The sequence below is a fragment of the Lissotriton helveticus genome, chromosome 8 (genome assembly GCF_964261635.1).
Source record: "Lissotriton helveticus chromosome 8, aLisHel1.1, whole genome shotgun sequence".
In the NCBI taxonomy this organism is placed as follows: Eukaryota; Metazoa; Chordata; class Amphibia; order Caudata; family Salamandridae; genus Lissotriton; species Lissotriton helveticus.
In genome coordinates, this window is record NC_136069.1 from 314,108,497 (window position 1) to 314,127,426 (window position 18,930).

An 18,930-nucleotide genomic window follows, 5' to 3' on the forward strand; every position below is an offset into this window, starting at 1 on the left:
TCAACACAACTGACGAGATGTCTATCGTCTCTCTGATAGGTTGCTTACACACACAGTAACTTCCGACCAGCGTCCGTTACTCACGCACTCACTCTTACGTTCCCCCTATCTCGGTCTTTTCGGGTGATCAATGGTACCTCATGACCCCCTTCACACTAGTTGACAATTACTCTGGGTGTCCGATACACCCGAACCACTTAAGCTCTCCTTGAACTTAAGATTTCCACCGGTTGCGCGCGCTCACAACCTGTTCCACAGTCACTCTACAGACATTCAACTCCGCCAGACATTACAACATAGATACAATACAAAACACCGCAATCTAACACGCATAACCCTTTATACTCACTCTCGACCGATACTGCTGCTTTTTCTGTCTCACATCATCCGGATCTTCTCCAGCGGCCTGTTCTTCCGATCATCGATCTCTAGGGGCCTTGGGGTAAGCTAACCTGGCCTAGGTCACCGTCCTCAAGAAGGCAACCATCCTCTATAGCTACCAACTGAAAGGGCGAGATTTTGATCGATACCTTATATCTATTGATCCAAACCTCGATCTGGTCGACTGAACCTTTGTTGCCTGTCTGTGAGGAAAGAAAGTGCACCTATTTCCAAGCTAGTTTACCCAATAAAGGACTCTGCTCCCAAAGATCACAGACAACTTCTAGCTTTCAAAAGTTTATTGTAAAGATATGATAAGCTGCAAATACAAGCATCTCAGAATGAGATTAACGAGATACACAGGTCCAATTACATACATGTGCTCTCGGAAAGCCCTCAGACGAGCAACAGAAATCACTAACACAAGTTCTAAGAATAATAAAGCTATCAGCATAGACGCATATCTCTCCTTCATTTAGGTTGGAGGAAAACGCAAAGGTTAGGCTGTCCCTACCCTGCTCTAGATGGTATCCCTACTTAACCAAATCCCAACCTAACAAAGGTGTCAGCAGTGAATGACCCCCAAGGGAAGTCACCCACTCTAAGTCTCTTGGTGAAAACCTATAGTTCTCCAGTCACGACCCCTCTCTGCCTACCCATCCGCTCTCTAAAGGGTCCTCAGGTATCTGCTCTAACTCCACCCAGGGGTGCTGTCCCTAATACAAAACAGTCAACAACATTTAAGACGCCCCTTGCGAGACGCCTCTCACGTGGTGTAGCTTCTGGCTTTTTCCATGATGCTTTGTATTGGGCCTCGTACGTTAGAGTTGACCTTGCTTCACAGTTTCTTCTCCGGCCCGCTGATACCCCTCAAACATTCCGGAACCCTCCTCCATGTCTAGGCCGCCCACTGAACAGACCTCTATTCATTCATTTATAATTGGATCCCCCCTTATCCTTTGCAGACAGATATCTGCAGCCAAGAACCCAACTCTCATAGACTTCTAAAAAGAAAAAAGCTTGCAACATTTCTCAGCCCAGACATGTACGTATAAATCAATGCTAAAACATTTCAGGCCTACAATATTTCTCATTATGACTATAGCATTCAACTTCTTCATTAATTAAAGCATGTTAATATTCTTATTCTATTATTTGGTAAACATCTCTATAAATCATGGCCTATTTAATGCAATGACCAAAACATTAATACAATCTGTGTCGTGAAAAGAAACACCTTCCCTTTAGCTCTGGCCCTAAGGCCTACCACGTTCTGCGTTTAACCGCATACCATCTTATGTTTTAACAGCTACACGACATGGATTCAAAAATAATCACATCTACTAAAATCATATAACGTCACACATTTCTGTATTAGTTCCACTTCTACTTAAATCTCTATATTAGCTATACATTTAGAATATAATTGCAGATACTATTAGCACTCATGGCATTTCTCCTCATGATTTGTGCTTACTACTGATAAGTGTGATGTACTCATACATTTAAGTCAGTTTGCGCTCTCTCACACCCTAGACCCCAGAAATGATATATTAGGGTTTTGTGTGAAATGTTTGAAATTACAATTGCTAAATACTTAACCATTCCACATTTACCATGTGAGCAGGTACGTTCGAAACGGGTGTAGGGGGTAATCACATTCCCACGGTCCTCAGATTTTTATGATATATATATTTTAAAGCAAATCTGTCGCTCATCCGGCTAATTCCACTAGATGGCGTCAAAGGCTAATCTGCTGGAGTTTTTCTTTTATTAAACCTTGAAACAGGTTTGCTTCCTATGACGCGCCCTGCTTCAGTTTAAAGACCTGGGTGTCGGTCCTACACAAGAATAGATAACCATTTGGATTGTTATTTTTTCTTACATATCAACAATTATATATGCATGGAGCTCCTCAATGGGCGATGGTTTCAGGAACAAAAAGTGAAAGTGTGCCTTAAAAGTGCGCACTTTATAGAAGAAAATATTAATCTCAGGGGCGTATTTTGGTCAGAAAGATTGGGGGTGTGACCTTCAGATTTTCCAAGTCTCACAGGCATATCTAGTTGAAATGACATCATACGACAAACAGGGCATGAGGTGGGCTTAATGGGATGTGGATGACGAGAGGAATGTTGGTTGTCAGAGGTAGTAAGTGGTAGATAACACGTTATTTTGAAGTACAACCAACATTATGAATTTTCGTCCGTGTGTATATTTAAAAATCCATGTGAAATTCATTAGAGACTGGGAGCACCTGTACCCACAGATTTACTTCAAATAACTTTTACCAGGGGCTTGTAACAACCCAAACATCCCCCTTGAAGCTAAGCCCCTGATTAATCTAACACACATTTAATAATCTCCAAAGGCTAATGAGTGTCGTATCAAGGAGAACTGTACTCACGTCATCCTGCAGGGTTGGAAAAGTACCTACACTGCCTATTGACCGCCTTGACCTGCTACATATAGATGTAATATTTGGTGTCCAGCACCACGGTGATATCACGGTTAGAAACTGACCGCAGAGACTTTGTTCTGTTGAGTTTCATCTCGAGGTATCATTGACAGGGATACATAACCCGTGGCCATCCGTATGGATTAATTAAAAAGCAAGGATTTATTGATGATATAGCCTCTAATACAAGGAGGAGGAATTACATTTTCACACCATTCACATGTATGACTTAGTGGGAATACAACAATTTATTTACACTTGGAAGCCCTGATGAAGTTCAAGTAATTTAAATTGAACGAAACGCGTTGGCTGGGTGTTTTATATGGAAAAAGATCATAAAAGAAAATAAAAAGCAACACCTATCACTACAATTGCTTGTTTTGTCATTTTGGATAAGAAGATTACCGGTGTACCATTCCATATCAAGTACAATGTAATAGTTGGTGTACCTGGAAGTACGTGGTGAAATGAAAACCATAAGATCATGGTGAAGCTATTGCAGTATTACCTAGGCTTTAAGTGGGATGAAAAAACTGGAGGGGTCTCTCGAAGCGGCGTGGACGATGTAAATAAGGGCGAGGCTTAAAAACACTGAAGCTAAAAATCTGTGGCTAGCATAGTTTGCTGCCACACTAGTATTTTGCTGCTTCTGTCACTGCAACCAAATATACATTACAATCAGTAACATTACACCTACAACAGGCCAGTGCTATTGGATTTGTCAATGGTTGTTAGTTGCATAAAATAAATAAGCAACAACTACGGCTTTGTTGTAAATAATATAGGAAATGCTTCAGTTCTAAATGGAGGAGACTGTGAAAGCACTATAACGAGTCTCTTTGAACTTACCTCTGAGGCAGCAATGGGTGGTACTGCTTCTGAGTTAAGAGTTTTTTTCTCTACTGATGGCGAGGACAAAAATGAAGAGACCAATAGGAACCCGTCTCAGCACCTGCTTTTTAGCACTGCTGGTGCTGAGCACCGACAGGACCCAGCCCACTTAAAGCCCTGAGTATTACCACTAAATACCTTGCACCACTGCATTAACCAAGTAAGGTGACTTTCATTTGTGGGATTTTTTACGTACATATTAATGCGAGATTAAAACGTTAATGTTTTTCGGTTTTAGAGCGAAGAGTAACTCAGAAATTAATTTTTGTTCCGTGATTAGAGCATCTGAGCACCCCTTGCAGCATCCCGCCTCCTTTCTGAGCTTGCTTGTTAATATGGCAATCATACAGGTTACTGAATGACTACCAAAGTGCAGGGAGAGCTGAAAGTGCCCTTTAGTGTTTAGAAGAGTGATGGAGCGTAAATGTTTAATAACGGTTGCCTCTATCAATTCTCAATATGAACATTTTTTAGGACAATTATCCTTGATGAAGACATAACTGGCTAAGTTGAAATCTTATACCGAATCGTAAAAACAATGCAGTGTTTGAAACTGTGAAAACGAAAATGTGAACACAGAGAGAAACAGTGATAAATACACATGTATGTATTTACGTGATATGAAAATAACAAAATCTAGCCAACAAAGAGCAATGTGACGATAATATTCTATTATGCATCAAAAGATGAAATAAACGTCTGTATAATGAAGCTTCTGAAATGCTAAAATGCGTATTTAGTAATAATCAATATGATGCAAAACGTCGTTTATGTGGTAAACGTATATTTTAGAACGACACGTTAAAATTATGCTTTGAAAGCGAGAACACGCAAAATGGTCTTTAAAAAGATTTTAGTAGTACCTAATATTAACGTGTGGTATCAAAAGAATAATAATAATTGAATTAATCAAGAGATGTTGAAATACATTTATTAATGTGAGTTTTAGTTCAATAATAACATGACAATGATTCAGCGAAATTTCATGTAGGCTTCAAATGCTTTTCTTTCTCGCCTAAGTGTAGAATCATATCAAGTATTTACTTTAGCCGCTGTGACAACTTTTCATGAAGTTTCTTTTTTGTATTGGTTAACAATGAATTCACTTCTAGTTAAGGAACAATGGTGACAGAAATGTAGCAATATTATTGCAAACACAGGAAAAGCACATGGGGACAGACAGACTGTGAGCAAAGTGAAGTTCCACTTACTTGTATGTAAAGAACGGCAACGTAACACAAATTTAGCTTAATAAAACTAATGAATTTGCAAAAGGATTTCTTAATCTTCCGGATTTCTTGGTGATGTATTGATCACCCCATGAGCCGCCCACTGCAAGGGACCAATGAAAACCCTATGGACTGATCAAAAGGATACTTTGTGGGTGTAAGCTGAGAACTTTTGGAAGTATAATTGCCCCATTGGAGGAGGAGTAGGGGGCTTGTTGTCATTTTCATTTTCCCTGCTTGGCATGCTGTCGGACTGACTTTTGCTTACCCTTTAATGCCAAACTTTGAACTGAACTTTCCTGAACTGCGATTCTGATACCTGCACTTTGTTGGCTGGTAAAGTTCAGCAGAAACTAACCTTTCGGCTGAAGGGTTAACTGACTTATTCTGTGGCCCATAGTGCTACTGTTCTGACTTGGCCAGATCTATAAACAAGCATTTACAATGCAATGGTTTCGCCTTTGGAAAAGTTTGAGCTATTGGCATTGTAAATGACAAAATGTGTATTTATGTGTTGGTTTTGAAAACAGATAAATAAATGGGCATTGTCATTTACATTGCCATTAGCTTAATCTCTCGCAAATGTGAGACCTATTGTACCCTACGGACGAGCTTAGCAGACAGCAATTACTACCACACAAACACACCCGAGCCACCCACACACACACACACACCCAGAGCCACACACACACACACACCCAGAGCCACACACACACACACACCCAGAGCCACACAAACACACCCAGAGCCACACACACACAGAGCCACACACACATAGCCACACACAGAGCCACACACACACACAGAGCTACACACACAGCCACACACACAAAGCCACACACACAGCCACACACACACAGAGCCACACACACACACAGAGCCACACACACACACAGAGCCACACACACACACACACACACACACACAGCCACAGCCACACACACACACACACAGCCACACACACACACACACACACACACAGAGCCACACACACACACACACACAGAGCCACACACACACAGAGCCAAGGACAAGTGATCTACACTTTATATGCTGTATTGATGTAGGATTGCTAAGGATCTGGACCCATTATCCCCTTATTTCTTTGACCGTTTGTATGTATACCCTGTCCCTGGATCAAGTACTGCTTCCTGTGTTTCTTAATTTTTTTTTTAATGAAGAGCCTTTCCACTGCTTACACTTTGTATGAATTTTCAGGTTGCCTCGCTCCTGTTTTTTTTTCCTTTGTGCTATTGCTTTAACCACTTGTTTTCGGCATTTGTTCCCTGTTACTTTTCATCCTCTCTCTTTTGCTTTTAACACCGGAAGACCACAAGTTGTTAGTGTTGCTTTTAACAATGACTTCAAAATACATTAATGGCTTAGCACCATAATCACTCGTTTAGATTGCAACAAAGCGCTTTTTGGGGACGCGTTTCATGAATTATGGGATGCCTCGGGAATGATACAAAGGTTTTATGCAAATAATAGGGTGCGTTTATGTTTGCACAATTATGTGTTATAAAGAACATTTTGGCGTGAAAATATATTTATAACGTAAAACACTTTTTTGCTTGCTCCTATTGCGCTTTCTCTTGTAGTTTAATGTGTACATTGTAACAAAAGATTAACACACCAAACTATACAATGTCAGGCCGTACCAATCACTACAATGACAAGCCACACCCTATCATAGTATACAATGACAGGCCATAGCATACTATACGACAGACTACACCATACCATGTAATACAATGACAGCCCATGTCACACTATACAATACAGAACATTCCACACTATTCAATGACAGGCCATACCATACAATGTCAGACCATACCATACCATACCATACACTACAACTACAAGCCACACCCTATGATAGTATACATTGACAGGCACTAGCATACCATACAAGGACAGACTACACCATACCATATAATACAATGACAGACCATGCCACACTATACAATACAGACCATTCCATACTATTTAATGACAGGCCATACCATACACCGACAGGCCACGCCACAGTGCACCATACCCATAACATAGTATACAATGATTGGCCATACCTTTCTATACAGCGGCAGTCCATTCCGTACCATAATATTCAATGGGAGGACGTATCAAACTATACAATGACAGGGCATATCACACTATACAATGACAGGGCATACCATACTACCAATGGCAGGCCATACCATCGCATTATAGGCTGTAACATAGCATTGTAGGCCATAACATAACATACATCCCGTACCATGATATACCATACCATACGATACACCACACAATGAGATTACATGCCAAGCCAGCTGATACCATATCATACAGTACAATGACAAGCCATGCAGTAGCACACCATAGTGTAGATACAATGTCGGGCCATACTGTATTATACCATAGCATACAGTGTGTGGCCATACCATAATATACCATAGCATTCAGGGACAGGCCATACTATATTATACAATGACAGGCCATACTATATTATACAATAGCATACAATGACAGGCCATACCATATTATACCGTAGCATGCAATGACAAGCCATACCATAGCATACAATGACAGGCCATACCATATTACACCATAGCATACGACAGGACATACCATATTATACCATAGCATACAATGACAGGCCATACCGTAGCATACAATGACAGACCATACCATATTATACCATAGCTTACAGTGACCGGCCATACCACTGTACAAAGTTTATTATATAATCATATTATACTGTTATATACATATTGTATTATGATATATACAATTATGTAATAATCCTTTTGTCTGTTACCTTTTCTTATGACGATTTGGAGTATTTATCAGCCTAATATAGAATCTTAATTAGGAGTCTGATCTGAATAAACTACTCCTGCATGGACCTTGGAACACTGACCGGGTTGTTAGTAGTAAGGCACAAAACCAGGGCTCTCAAGTTCCCCTTACTTGAGTAACTCAGCCAGTCCAGGTTCTTTCTTTGCGCAGAGATATAAGTATTTAGGGTTTTACAAAGGGCTGAACAAGACTACAAGTTCCAGAATGCAAAGAAAAATCTTGGTATGAACGAGTGACTCATTGGAAATTTGAGGGATCGGTCGCAGATCAATTCCCCAAACGGGGGTATACCAACCAATGGTGCGGTGGCAGTGGCCAAGTGGCCCTTTGAACCATGATTAGCACTGTCTGTTGCTACACAACTAGAGGCCAAGGAACACATTTTCCTTGCCTACTCTAGGACCCATATCACGATTTCTTTGCCACTGAACCCATGTCACAGAGGTAGGGGACGAAAGAGTCCACCAGTCAATGTCAAAGCGAGACTTGCTCCTTAAGTCCAGGGATTTTCTTTGCATTATGGGATTTTAAGTCCTTTTAAAAATCCCATCATTAAACCAGAACTACATGTCGTAGAATTTAAGAAAAAAGTTGAACTGGATGAGCTGCTCTCGTTTGTGAACACAGAAATCTTTGCTAGTGAGGTAGTAAAATGTTTGCAGTGTAGCGAGGGCCATGAGGAGAATAGTTTCTGGAGCCTGCAGTCAAACTGGCAGAGACGAAGAGGCTTGAGGCACTAGGCCAAAATGTTGTAGGACAAAAGTGGTGCCAGCGAAGAGTAAGAATTTTTCCCTTCTCACGAAGGCCACACTCCCAGGTCCATCACAGTGCCCAGACAAGTCAGATGAGGAAGATCATTTGCTGGCTACAGAGTGGCAGTTCAGCCTTTGGATAACTCTCTGCACAATACCAGGACAGCAGCCATCACCTGTGACCTGAAGGATGCAGCAGAGACTGAAGATTTGCCAGCCAGACCCCAAGGCCAACAGTCTACTGAGCAAGCCACAAAGGCCTCAGCCAGTTTGCCAATCCCCACCTTGCCCAGGAGGAACGCAGGATTAGGAACTAGAATATCAGTGACCCATCCACCAATTAGCACATTTGATGTCCAAAGCCTCGATTTACTCCTCAGTCCAGAATCAGGGGACCAGCTGCATAAGCACCCCTAAGGCCTAGTGGTCATCTAGGATCTTGTGCTGATCAATGTTATTGGCCCGGAAAGATTTAAAACGATTAATCCACAACATATGTATCCAAAATTTAGCCCACTGATACTAACCAAGCAATGTTCTGCGAGAGGTCGCGATTTGCGTACTTGTGACTCTTGTTTGGCGAGCCTAGGGCTATTTTGGTCCCTATCTGAGCCTAAATTGAGAAATTAAAAATACCTCGATACGCTTGTTCTTGTGCTTGAGTGTCTGCCATTTATTGCAGTATTATACCTCTACTTGTACTTTGTACGCTTTTGTAACCTGCACACATCACTTTTTCCTCCTGTAATGCACCGTTTGCTACCTCTTGTATTTGGTTTGGTCACAATTGTCACTTTTGCCTCATGTCACTTAACGTTTGCTTTTGTAATTTGTTCACTTGTAATTTTTTCCTCATGTTTCATTGCTGTCCCTATTGTGAAGCGCTCTGACACCTTCGGGTAAAGTCCGCGCTATATAAAAACGCATAAATAAATAAATTATGCATGGCTGTTTCTTTAAATGCAGTCCTAAAGCGGAGGCGAGGCGTGGCACACCGCTATTGCATTTAGAATGTACAGGCTGCAAAGTTCAGGCAGGTAAAAACTGTGGGACGAAAGCATGCAAAGGCAGACGGCGGCATCCCTCTAGGCGCCTTAAAACCTTAAAATCCAGAATTTACACCAAGTTTCAGAAAGACTAGGGACAATGGCGAGGAAGTGGTTTCGATGATTTTTCAATGTAATATATTTATTACTCTTAACAAAGGGTTACCTTCTTGACGAGAAAAATATTTGCATGGGCGAGTACAAACATTTCACCGAATCTTTACAGCTTGTCGTGTTTCTATTAATTTCATGGGGGCATTTCATGCAAAAATCCGCATTAGACCCGCTATAAAGAAATCAGAGACAGACCAGCTGTAAAGAAACCGAGGACACGCCCTCAAATTCGGTAAGACTTGGGCGGCGATTTGTTAAATTGCGGGTGGCGTGCTGGTACCCATGCAAACTGGCCCCTTTGGGGCTAAAAGAAGTCACACTCACAGGTTGGCAAGCCCAGCCTTCCGGACGGCGGAGGAGATGGCTTTCACGGCCGTGCAGAGGGAGTTGAGCAGTTGGGTCAGCTCTCCTGTCCCCTTGGCTTTCCTGCCCTCCTCCATCACAAACCGGGTCAGGGTGATGACATTGGTGTCGAAGGGAGCCTGGTCCGACATGGCTGCACCGGAGTAGGAAGCGAGAGTCAGGGAACGGGTGAGGAGCAAGGTTTACAAACTGCCGCCGACTCGTACAAAAGTGAATTGTAGTAGAGGAACACACCCCCTTGACATAGGGAAACTTAACCACGCCCCCCACACGTAAATCACACAAAATACGTTCTGGTCTAGAACTTCAGCAGCGGAGGGAGTGTCGGTGGGCAGTGGCGAGGGAAGGTCTCCCGCTTACGTGCAAAGAAACACGAGAAGATGAGCTGGAAGTCGGGTAGAGGCGAAATGTTGTACTCTTCTTCTGATTGGCTGCAGTGTACTAAACTTAATTTCTTCCGTTCCCTTAAACCACGAGGAAAGAGCTTTAACAAGCAACGGAGAGTGAAAGGGGAGGGGGGCGGGAACAGGCACACGGGGAGGGGGGTGGAACGGACAGCGGGAGGGGGGCGGAACGGACAGCGGGAGGGGCGGGAACGGGGCACAGGACAGCGAGGGGGGGGTGGGCGGGAACGGGGCACAGGACAGCGAGGGGGGGTGGGCGGGAACAGCACACGGTCAGCGGGAGGGGGGGGGCGGGAAGGCAAGGAAATGGAAAAACAAGCTCTCACCCACCTGGACTTCCTCCAACATCGGTCGGCCGCAGAATGAGAGCAACATGGCGCCGAAAAAAACAAAAAACAACTCCGCCCACCGCCGCATGACTCACAGAGGGAACGCCCAGGGAAAAAAATCGAGGGAACGCCCACGAATCTGGTCCGTGAATGACGGACAGATCTCTGTTCCAATGGCTAGCCTCCATTTATGGAGCTAGCCAATGGAACAGAGGGCGTACAGAGGGCGTATTCAAGTGCCCTTACTGTGAAGACTACAGATTTCTCTGGAGGCGGAGCTAAGAGCTCCGCCCTCCAGCGAAACCTAAAAAGACTGACAATGATATCACTCAGACTGGCTTTGGATTGTATGATTCGACAAATCTGAAACACAAATTGTCTTTTGTTTCCTTTTCACTCTCTCTCCTCAGACTAATGCAAAATGTTTATTTCATGCAATGTATTGTGAGCCTACTTGTATTTACTATTTGTTATTAATTTTTAACACCTTAGGAGCTCGTAAACAAACCTCCCCAGTGCTGCGCTGTCCATTATCCAGTGCTAAACTGGACGTCCAGCGGTCGCACGCAGCACTGGGGAGGTAGTGCCCGTGACGACCGTTGGCCGACGGCAGCACCTAAAGGGTTAATTCTAAATGCAATTTCATGATCTGTCCATTCAAAGGAGGCTTTAGATAAATGCTTTACATGAGTCATCTTTATCGTTGTTGTCTCATTCTTTGAGTCTTCTTTCTCATCTCAAAGGTTGTGTTTCAATATCTAAGAAAGGTAATGAAATAGGTGAATGTTAGGCAATTCCTTATTCCAAGGCCCTCATAAGGAATTGCTTCACCAATTGCTTCAGCGTTCTAGTCCCTGTTAGCTCAACAAAAAGATCCATTGGAGGACCGTGATCTATGGTAATGAGTAGGACAATCAAAATTTATTCATATGGGTCCAGTAGGTGAAATTGTGTGGTTTGTGATAAAGAAAACTATATGAGCACTTATGATTCTGGGATACAGCCCATCTGATGGTGTAACACCAGTGCAGAGAGGATTCAACCACAGTTCAAACATCAGAACAAAGAAGTTAATCATAGGTTATGTTTTCAGGTTTGAACTCGGCTGTCTCACATGGAGGTCTTCACTGGTCAAGGAGAAGTTGACTCTTCTTAAAGACATGCACAAATATGAGGGATGATGTAACCTTGATCTGTTTGGCTCAGATCAGAAGGTGAGAGAGATCATTGTAATTGGATCCAAGCCAATAAAATGGCTGGAGGTTGTTCCTCCTTGGATAGAGGATAGGGTGGGTCTCTGATAAAATCCCTTGCTTTTATAAGTTGGGAGAGAGATCTTGAAGCTTAATGGGGCTTGGTGGACAAAAATAAAAACACACAGAAGCCTGCAGTTTGTGACTTCATATTTAATTCTGCCTGGATGCTGAGTCCTGAACCAGAAATTCTCAAGAGAGACGCTGCTTCTCTACTGTGGGATGTGAAAGATCTGGAATGACAGGCCTCTAAGGTGCATGCCTGTTCCCCTGCAATTATCAAGGTATGCATAGGTGTGTGCCTTTTAACATTCATGCCTTGGACTAGGGTTAACACTGTAGCCTGTATTTACCATTTTTCTTAATAACTTGGAGCAGGGAACCCACATATCTGTAATAATGTGTCCACCAGCTTTAAATATGTTTTGGAAAGTCAGCCACTTTTCTTCAAACGTCAGCTTATTAGTTCTGAAAATACACATATTTCAGCCTTGAACATACACTTTCAATTTTATTAGGCACATATCAAATCAGTAAAGTAAAAGCTTCTAACTTAGTAGGCTGGGCTGCAGACAGGAGAGCTACTTGCAGCCAGGTGGAGAGCTACCAGTAGCTGACGAGCTACTTGTTGGAGAAGCCTGCTGTATAGTTAAAATGATTGTTCAAACAAAAACTCTTTCTTTCTATTGCACTTCATATCTTAGTGCTACTATTTCAAAGTGCTGCAAATAACTGGTGCTATTGCCCAATTTCATGGAATCTACATTTGAGATTTATTTTTACCTAATTCGTTTTTTGTGCGATTTTGAAAGTGCTGACATTATATTATTCGATTTTAGACGACTTTCCATAGGAAAATATCTGGACAACACCTAGGTTACACGAAGAATGTAATATAATATCCACTAAGGCGGAGGAGCATTGCCCCACTGCTCAGAGTAGGAAAAATACAATTATAACCTCGTTATTATCCTTTTATTTTTTGCGCTGGGTTAGGGCGGGGCGGGACTGGGGTTTCAAGGGAAGGAGTGATGGCACACTACAAGTACCCATAACGGTTTGGCTGGAAGACTTGGCCCGGCCAGTCATGTGCACATGTCCCCCCACAAGTACTATATGGGGCAGAGGTCCTATTCCTTAGTGGTAAAGGGGATTGGAATCGGGAGGAGGGTAAAGCTATAAAAACACTACTGTCCTTGCCAAAGTCAGCCATGCTACAGGCAATTAGACTTGAAACAGGATTGGTAGGGTGGAATACCCAGGCCAGAATGGCGGTGGCTAGATTTTGGAAACGCCAAACTCTAGAGGATGCTCAAAAAGTGTCACATTGGTGTAGTGAGGAAATACAACACAGCAACCTAAGATGGGCAGTGAAGGCAAAAAAGAAGATAAAAGAGGCAATTTATGGCCTAGATGTGGGTACAACCCAAAACCCCCTAGAAGTAGCTTTCACAAAAGTGACACTTAGAGCAAAAGGAAGGGAGCACTCGAGAATGCAGGACCTAGGTTATTTAAGAAACAAAAATCGGTAAAAAACATGATAGAAATATGGGAAACCGATAGGGGATATCCATACATAAAAGCACTCCCGAACTATGGATTTAGATGGGATATTTTAAAAATGAGAATTGGCATCAACCCCTGGCGAGTGGAGGAGAAAGTCACGGCAGAAATTATGTACCCAGATGGTTTATGCAAATGCGGTATGGGGACTAAATGTGAGATCATGCACATTCTTCTTGATTGTCTCATGTGTGCTGAAGTGAGAAAACGGAACCTACGACCTATATTCATAAAATATGACACAAGAGTGAGAACCCAAGCAATTGATTTAATGCTAAGAATGGAATATTTAGAAATAGCTATAGCTTTGGGATACTACCTGAAAGAAATATATCTAATGGTCAGGGGAAAACCCAAAGATGTGCTGTGAGAAACCCCAGTTACCCTGCGTACAATAAAAGAAGAAGAGTAACTCAGATGGGACAAGTCCTATGGGCATTAATATCTTTTTAATCTCCAACTATAGTGGTGCACTGCTGAAGATAACGAATTGCCTTGATTTTAAATGTCTAAGACGATTTAGCTTTTAAGTAGAATGTTTTGTATATTTTTATATCTTTTTAAAGAATTTAACAAAAGCTGTATATTGTTTTACTAATAATTAACTATGTACAATACCCTGAATTTTACTCAATTGGTTTTAAAGACTAAGGTCTAAATAAACAGAGTTTTTCCCTCTCTCTCTCAGTCATGTGCACTTTGCATGTTACCCCCCAGGCTGTAATACACAACCTGATTGGGAACATGCACAGGCTCCTTGTCCGAGCACCGAACCATGGCACTGAGACCATTCACAGTGCTGCATTGCAGCATTGTGATTAGCTTTGGGGAGCCTGTGTGTTTCGGGGACCAAAGCGGAGGAGAAGGCAGCGGTGAGAAGGGACCGAAGCGGAGGTGAGACGGCAACCGTGAAAAGGTAAGTGTTTTTTAAAAATATTTTTTGTTTCTTGTTCGCCCCATCTCTCCTTCCCTTCACCCCTGTTACCTGCCAGCTGCCACTGCCGGCAGGTCAGGATAGTGAGGCATTGGGTGAGTAGCAGGAGTTTTAGTCATGCTTTTGAGTATGTGAAGGTGGTGTATGAATCGTGGGCTGGTCTTATCATGACCCCCAATGCCAGACCTCTGGTCCAACCAGATTAAGTGGCAAATAGTGGATTGAGATCAAACAAAAACAAGGACGCACACTTTGGTTTACAACAATATAAACACGTGCAAAATGGTAACTGCACAACTGAACTTTAGTAATTCTTAGATAGTGTATGAAAAACAGTGGGACACCAACGAGATATAAGCTGCCAGTATAATTAAATTTACTGCATGAGGTTGTATAAATGCAGATGCATGGTCACGACAATTCAGTTCTGTCATTATGAAGTGTACTGCTTGCTATGAGGAGAAGCTATCTCCCCTTTTCTGTTTTTTAACAACAGTTTTTGGCCAACTACAGGCCTGCCAAGTATCACACATCAGGCGTGACGCGAACGCATTTCAGTGTGGTGTTCCCGCATCACCGCACTGAAATGCTTTGTCACGCATTTTAGCCACTGACTGGGCACTCTGCCTGAAAGCGCTTCTGACACCCAGCTGTGTGTGCCCATGCGCTGGTGGCCCAGGCCGCAGCTTCAGGCTCAGACAGGATCGTGCTGGTGCTCGCATTCAGAGTGCCGTGCACAGCTCTCTGCTACAACAATGTAACAATTTCGAAAACTTCTATAGCCTGCCTGGAGAGCCCGGGCGGGGCCTGCCGCCCAGCAGAGTCGATGTTGCCGCGTTACAGAAACCAGGCAGCTGACGGACTCTGTGGCGCGCCTTGGGGGGTGTGTCAGATGTGACCTCTCACATCCGTCAAGGCAGGAAATGAGGTTGGAGAGGCTGAGCGGGCTCGACCCGCAGCGCTACTGCAAAAACAAACTGATCGTCACTGTCGGGCATTTCATACCCGATAGTTTACGCTTTTCCTGCTGTCTGGTGGAAGATGGTGCATGTTGTTGTGAGTGTCTCGTGTATTGGCTTGTAAATGAGGCCCTCAAGGCTACCTATGTCTTAGTTTGGCATCAATGATGCAGCGCTACAGTGCTGCCTGCGCAGGAGGGCGACTCGAGACAATAATTAACCCCACGGCGTTGTACCGGCAGGCGGGACACGCGGACCGCATAGCATCGTCCTGAGACAGTGACTAGTCTCAGAGTGTGGTCAGCATCATTATGGCCGGGCGGCGCAGCATCAGAGGGCTGAGGCATGATCACAATAGGGCGGCCGCCGGTCCGCTGCAGCCACCGAACGGGACCCGGGCAGTCAGCTCGCTGCAGTGAAATTGGAGCGGCCAGGTCTGGACCCATTGCCGTGGCTTGCGGCCTCGCAACAAAAGTGAGTGCAGCCGAGTGCGTTAATAATCACTAAGCGCGGGCGATTGTTTGTTTTAAACACAGCGTCTAATATGGGCAGGCACCTGTTTCCAAGCAATCCAATGTTGTAGTTAACAGAGTTGAGTACATGAAGTTCGGGTGATTGGACAACGAGGATCACACAATACTTATACGTGCAGAGACCAACCACGCTTATAACACTGAGGTTTCCAGATTCTATGTAGGATAATGTAATCTTGGGGCAACATATAGAGCTTCTCCTTGCTCAAATGGGTGTAATTTAATATATTTATATATTACCCTAGTTTCGTTACTTGATTTTGCCCACGAGAAAGTGTCACTCATATTCCTTGAAATGTCACTCATAATTACACAAAAATTATGAAAATGTCACACATAGCAATCTGAAACCTTGGCAGCTATGCAACTAATTGAGGCAGATGTACTGGCAATCTGGGCACAGTGTTCCTACTACATTTTTTACCCAAAAGCGTTCCTGATCTTGGTGAACAAGGCCAACTAAATACCAAAGTTCTCTGGAATTGTGATACACTATGCAGTGGAAGACTGGGAAGCAAGAGCAGGCAGACTGTTGCAGCAAAGGGTATTTATGGTAGGCAGGGACATTTTAAGAATTTTGGGGGCCTTGGGCCAAACGTATTTTAGGGGCCCATGTTCGGAACAGCTTTTGATTTAAGGTCTAAGTGAAGCTATTCCATGCCCTCTTTGGCCAGGTCACTGACACTAAACAGGCAAACTGGTCCACATTCTAAATGTGTTTCCATCTAATATTCAGGGATAGTGATATATGTTTTCAATATTGTAATACAGCAGCAGCTCAAAATTGTATCATTGCAAATAATCTCCGTGACCCACTGCCATTTCTCATATGTGAGGTCCTGTTCTGATCTGAAATCAAATTTTTTATAGATGTTGCATGGTGCTGAAAAACCTGAACACAAAATTTCTCTACCAAATGTCTGTAATAGACTCCCACACATCACCTGTATTAAATTAATTTAAGGAAAACGTATTGAAAATAATCTATGTTTAAGAATCATTGAAGATTGAGAGCACGCATACTCAACACAGGTTAGAAAACAAGCGCACAGGACAATACAGTGACATTTAAAGATATGGCAATGACAACCGGAGATCTTCTGAGAGTGCAAAGCCTTAGAACACGGCGGCTGAAGTAAAATCAGAGTGTGAAATACTTTCATGTTTTACATACATGCACCAAAATTTAAATTAGGCTAGAAACCTACGTACAAAAATGGACTCGTGTCACCTTATACAGTACATTTTATATAGTCTAGTAGAGGCAGAACTATAATTACAAAAAGGGATTTACAAATAAATACTAAATTAAAAATGAAGCGTTATAAAAAAAAAAAATTACACAACAGAAAAAAACAACGTAGAGTGTTAAACAAACGTAGCCTTTGACTAAAAGCAAATCCATGTCTTTACCTCGCCAGCGGATATTCGGCCTCTCACGTTCTGCCAGTAGATGTCGTTATTTTCCTGATCTGTGTAGAGAAGCAACCACTCGGCAAAATCTTCTTTCCTCATGTAATTCATACCTTTGGAGAACTGTATGAATTCCATTTCTTGAACTTCCGTTTGCAAATTTTCTGTGAATCTTTATTAAGGGAAGCACACGAAAGAAACGGCCATTTTATAACACAGAAAGAATACCACCCACAACATCAGTACAGTCTACATTTGACAATGGTAAACCACCTACAACAATTATTCACCATCATGGCAATAATGAGCGTTTAAAGGACCTTATCTTGAGATAACTGCCTAATACCCAAAGCACAAGTCCAAACCGGAAGACGTTTAACGAGGTTGGAGTGCAATTAAGTATTGATTTTTAAATGTCAATGGCATCGGTATGGTATGGCACATAGTCTATAGGCAGCACACAGTATGAGAATTCGTAATCTTATTGGTTGATGGAGAATTGCTACATCACATTAACCAGTCACAGAAAGTTGATTTGGACGGCCAACAAATACTCTTTCACCTGTTCGCCAGTAGCCTGAACAAACAATCATGTATTAATAACCTAGTCTACCAATTAATATTCACTTAGTGCATGATATGAAATTGAACACAGCATTGCAATCAGCTGACGCTTTGTTCTCATTCTTACAGCTATGAAGACCGGAGCCCTTCCTGCTCTATCTAAGAGTTCACAGACCAGCCCTTTACCTTCATAACCTTCACAACATAACGTTGCATCTATTACATGAGTCTTTCCAGTGATGTGCGGCTCTTCCTCAGCAGCATCCTTCACACTTGTGAAACCTCAGTGGGTCAAGCTTCATATTTATAGCACATAAACAACACCACAGTAACCTGCATTATAGCTCCTTCCAAGGGCTCGAAGTGTTTTTAAGAGCCATGATCCTGAGGGATAGGCCTGAGATGCAGGTGGGGGCTGATCTAACGAGAGGAGGGTCATTAACTTGTGTAGCGAGAGGCATCGCGCAAGAAAACATTGTCCACACCTTCTTTTAGGAGCAAGAAAGGCCACTTTTATTTTAGGACAGGTGCATCATCAATATCATAAACATATTCATTATTTATTTATTATTTACATAATTCAACTCTACAGTGAGCCTACGAAACCTAAATCCCAAAACCCCGAACAAACTCCTGCCTACTAACCCTAGCCTACCCAACGCTACCCTTCAGGATGGCCAACCCGCTCCAGGCTGCCCACCCCCACTAACAAAAACCCGCCTACAAAAGAACAAAGGCACCCATCCTAACAGTGGCAAACCTACCTAAACTAAACAGTGCCTAGAGCACCGCAAAATAACAAGCCCAGAAATAAATAAAGAAAAAGAAAAAAGAGGGAGGGTGGGTGGGGCAAAACAACCTCCCGCCACGCAGTTAATAATCCCCGCCTGACTTCCCCTT

General features: G+C 42.8%; 1 protein-coding gene across 1 annotated transcript in view; it reads right to left on the reverse strand.

Annotated features, from left to right (window-relative positions):
- Positions 1 to 18,930, reverse strand: part of MICU2 (mitochondrial calcium uptake 2) — a 1,429,299-nt gene that overhangs the window by 107,055 nt on the left and 1,303,314 nt on the right. The window contains exon 9 of the mRNA XM_078657090.1: positions 17,467 to 17,638. Within this exon, the coding sequence (XP_078513216.1) occupies positions 17,467 to 17,638 (172 nt within the window). The remainder of the gene's footprint in view (positions 1 to 17,466; positions 17,639 to 18,930) is intronic.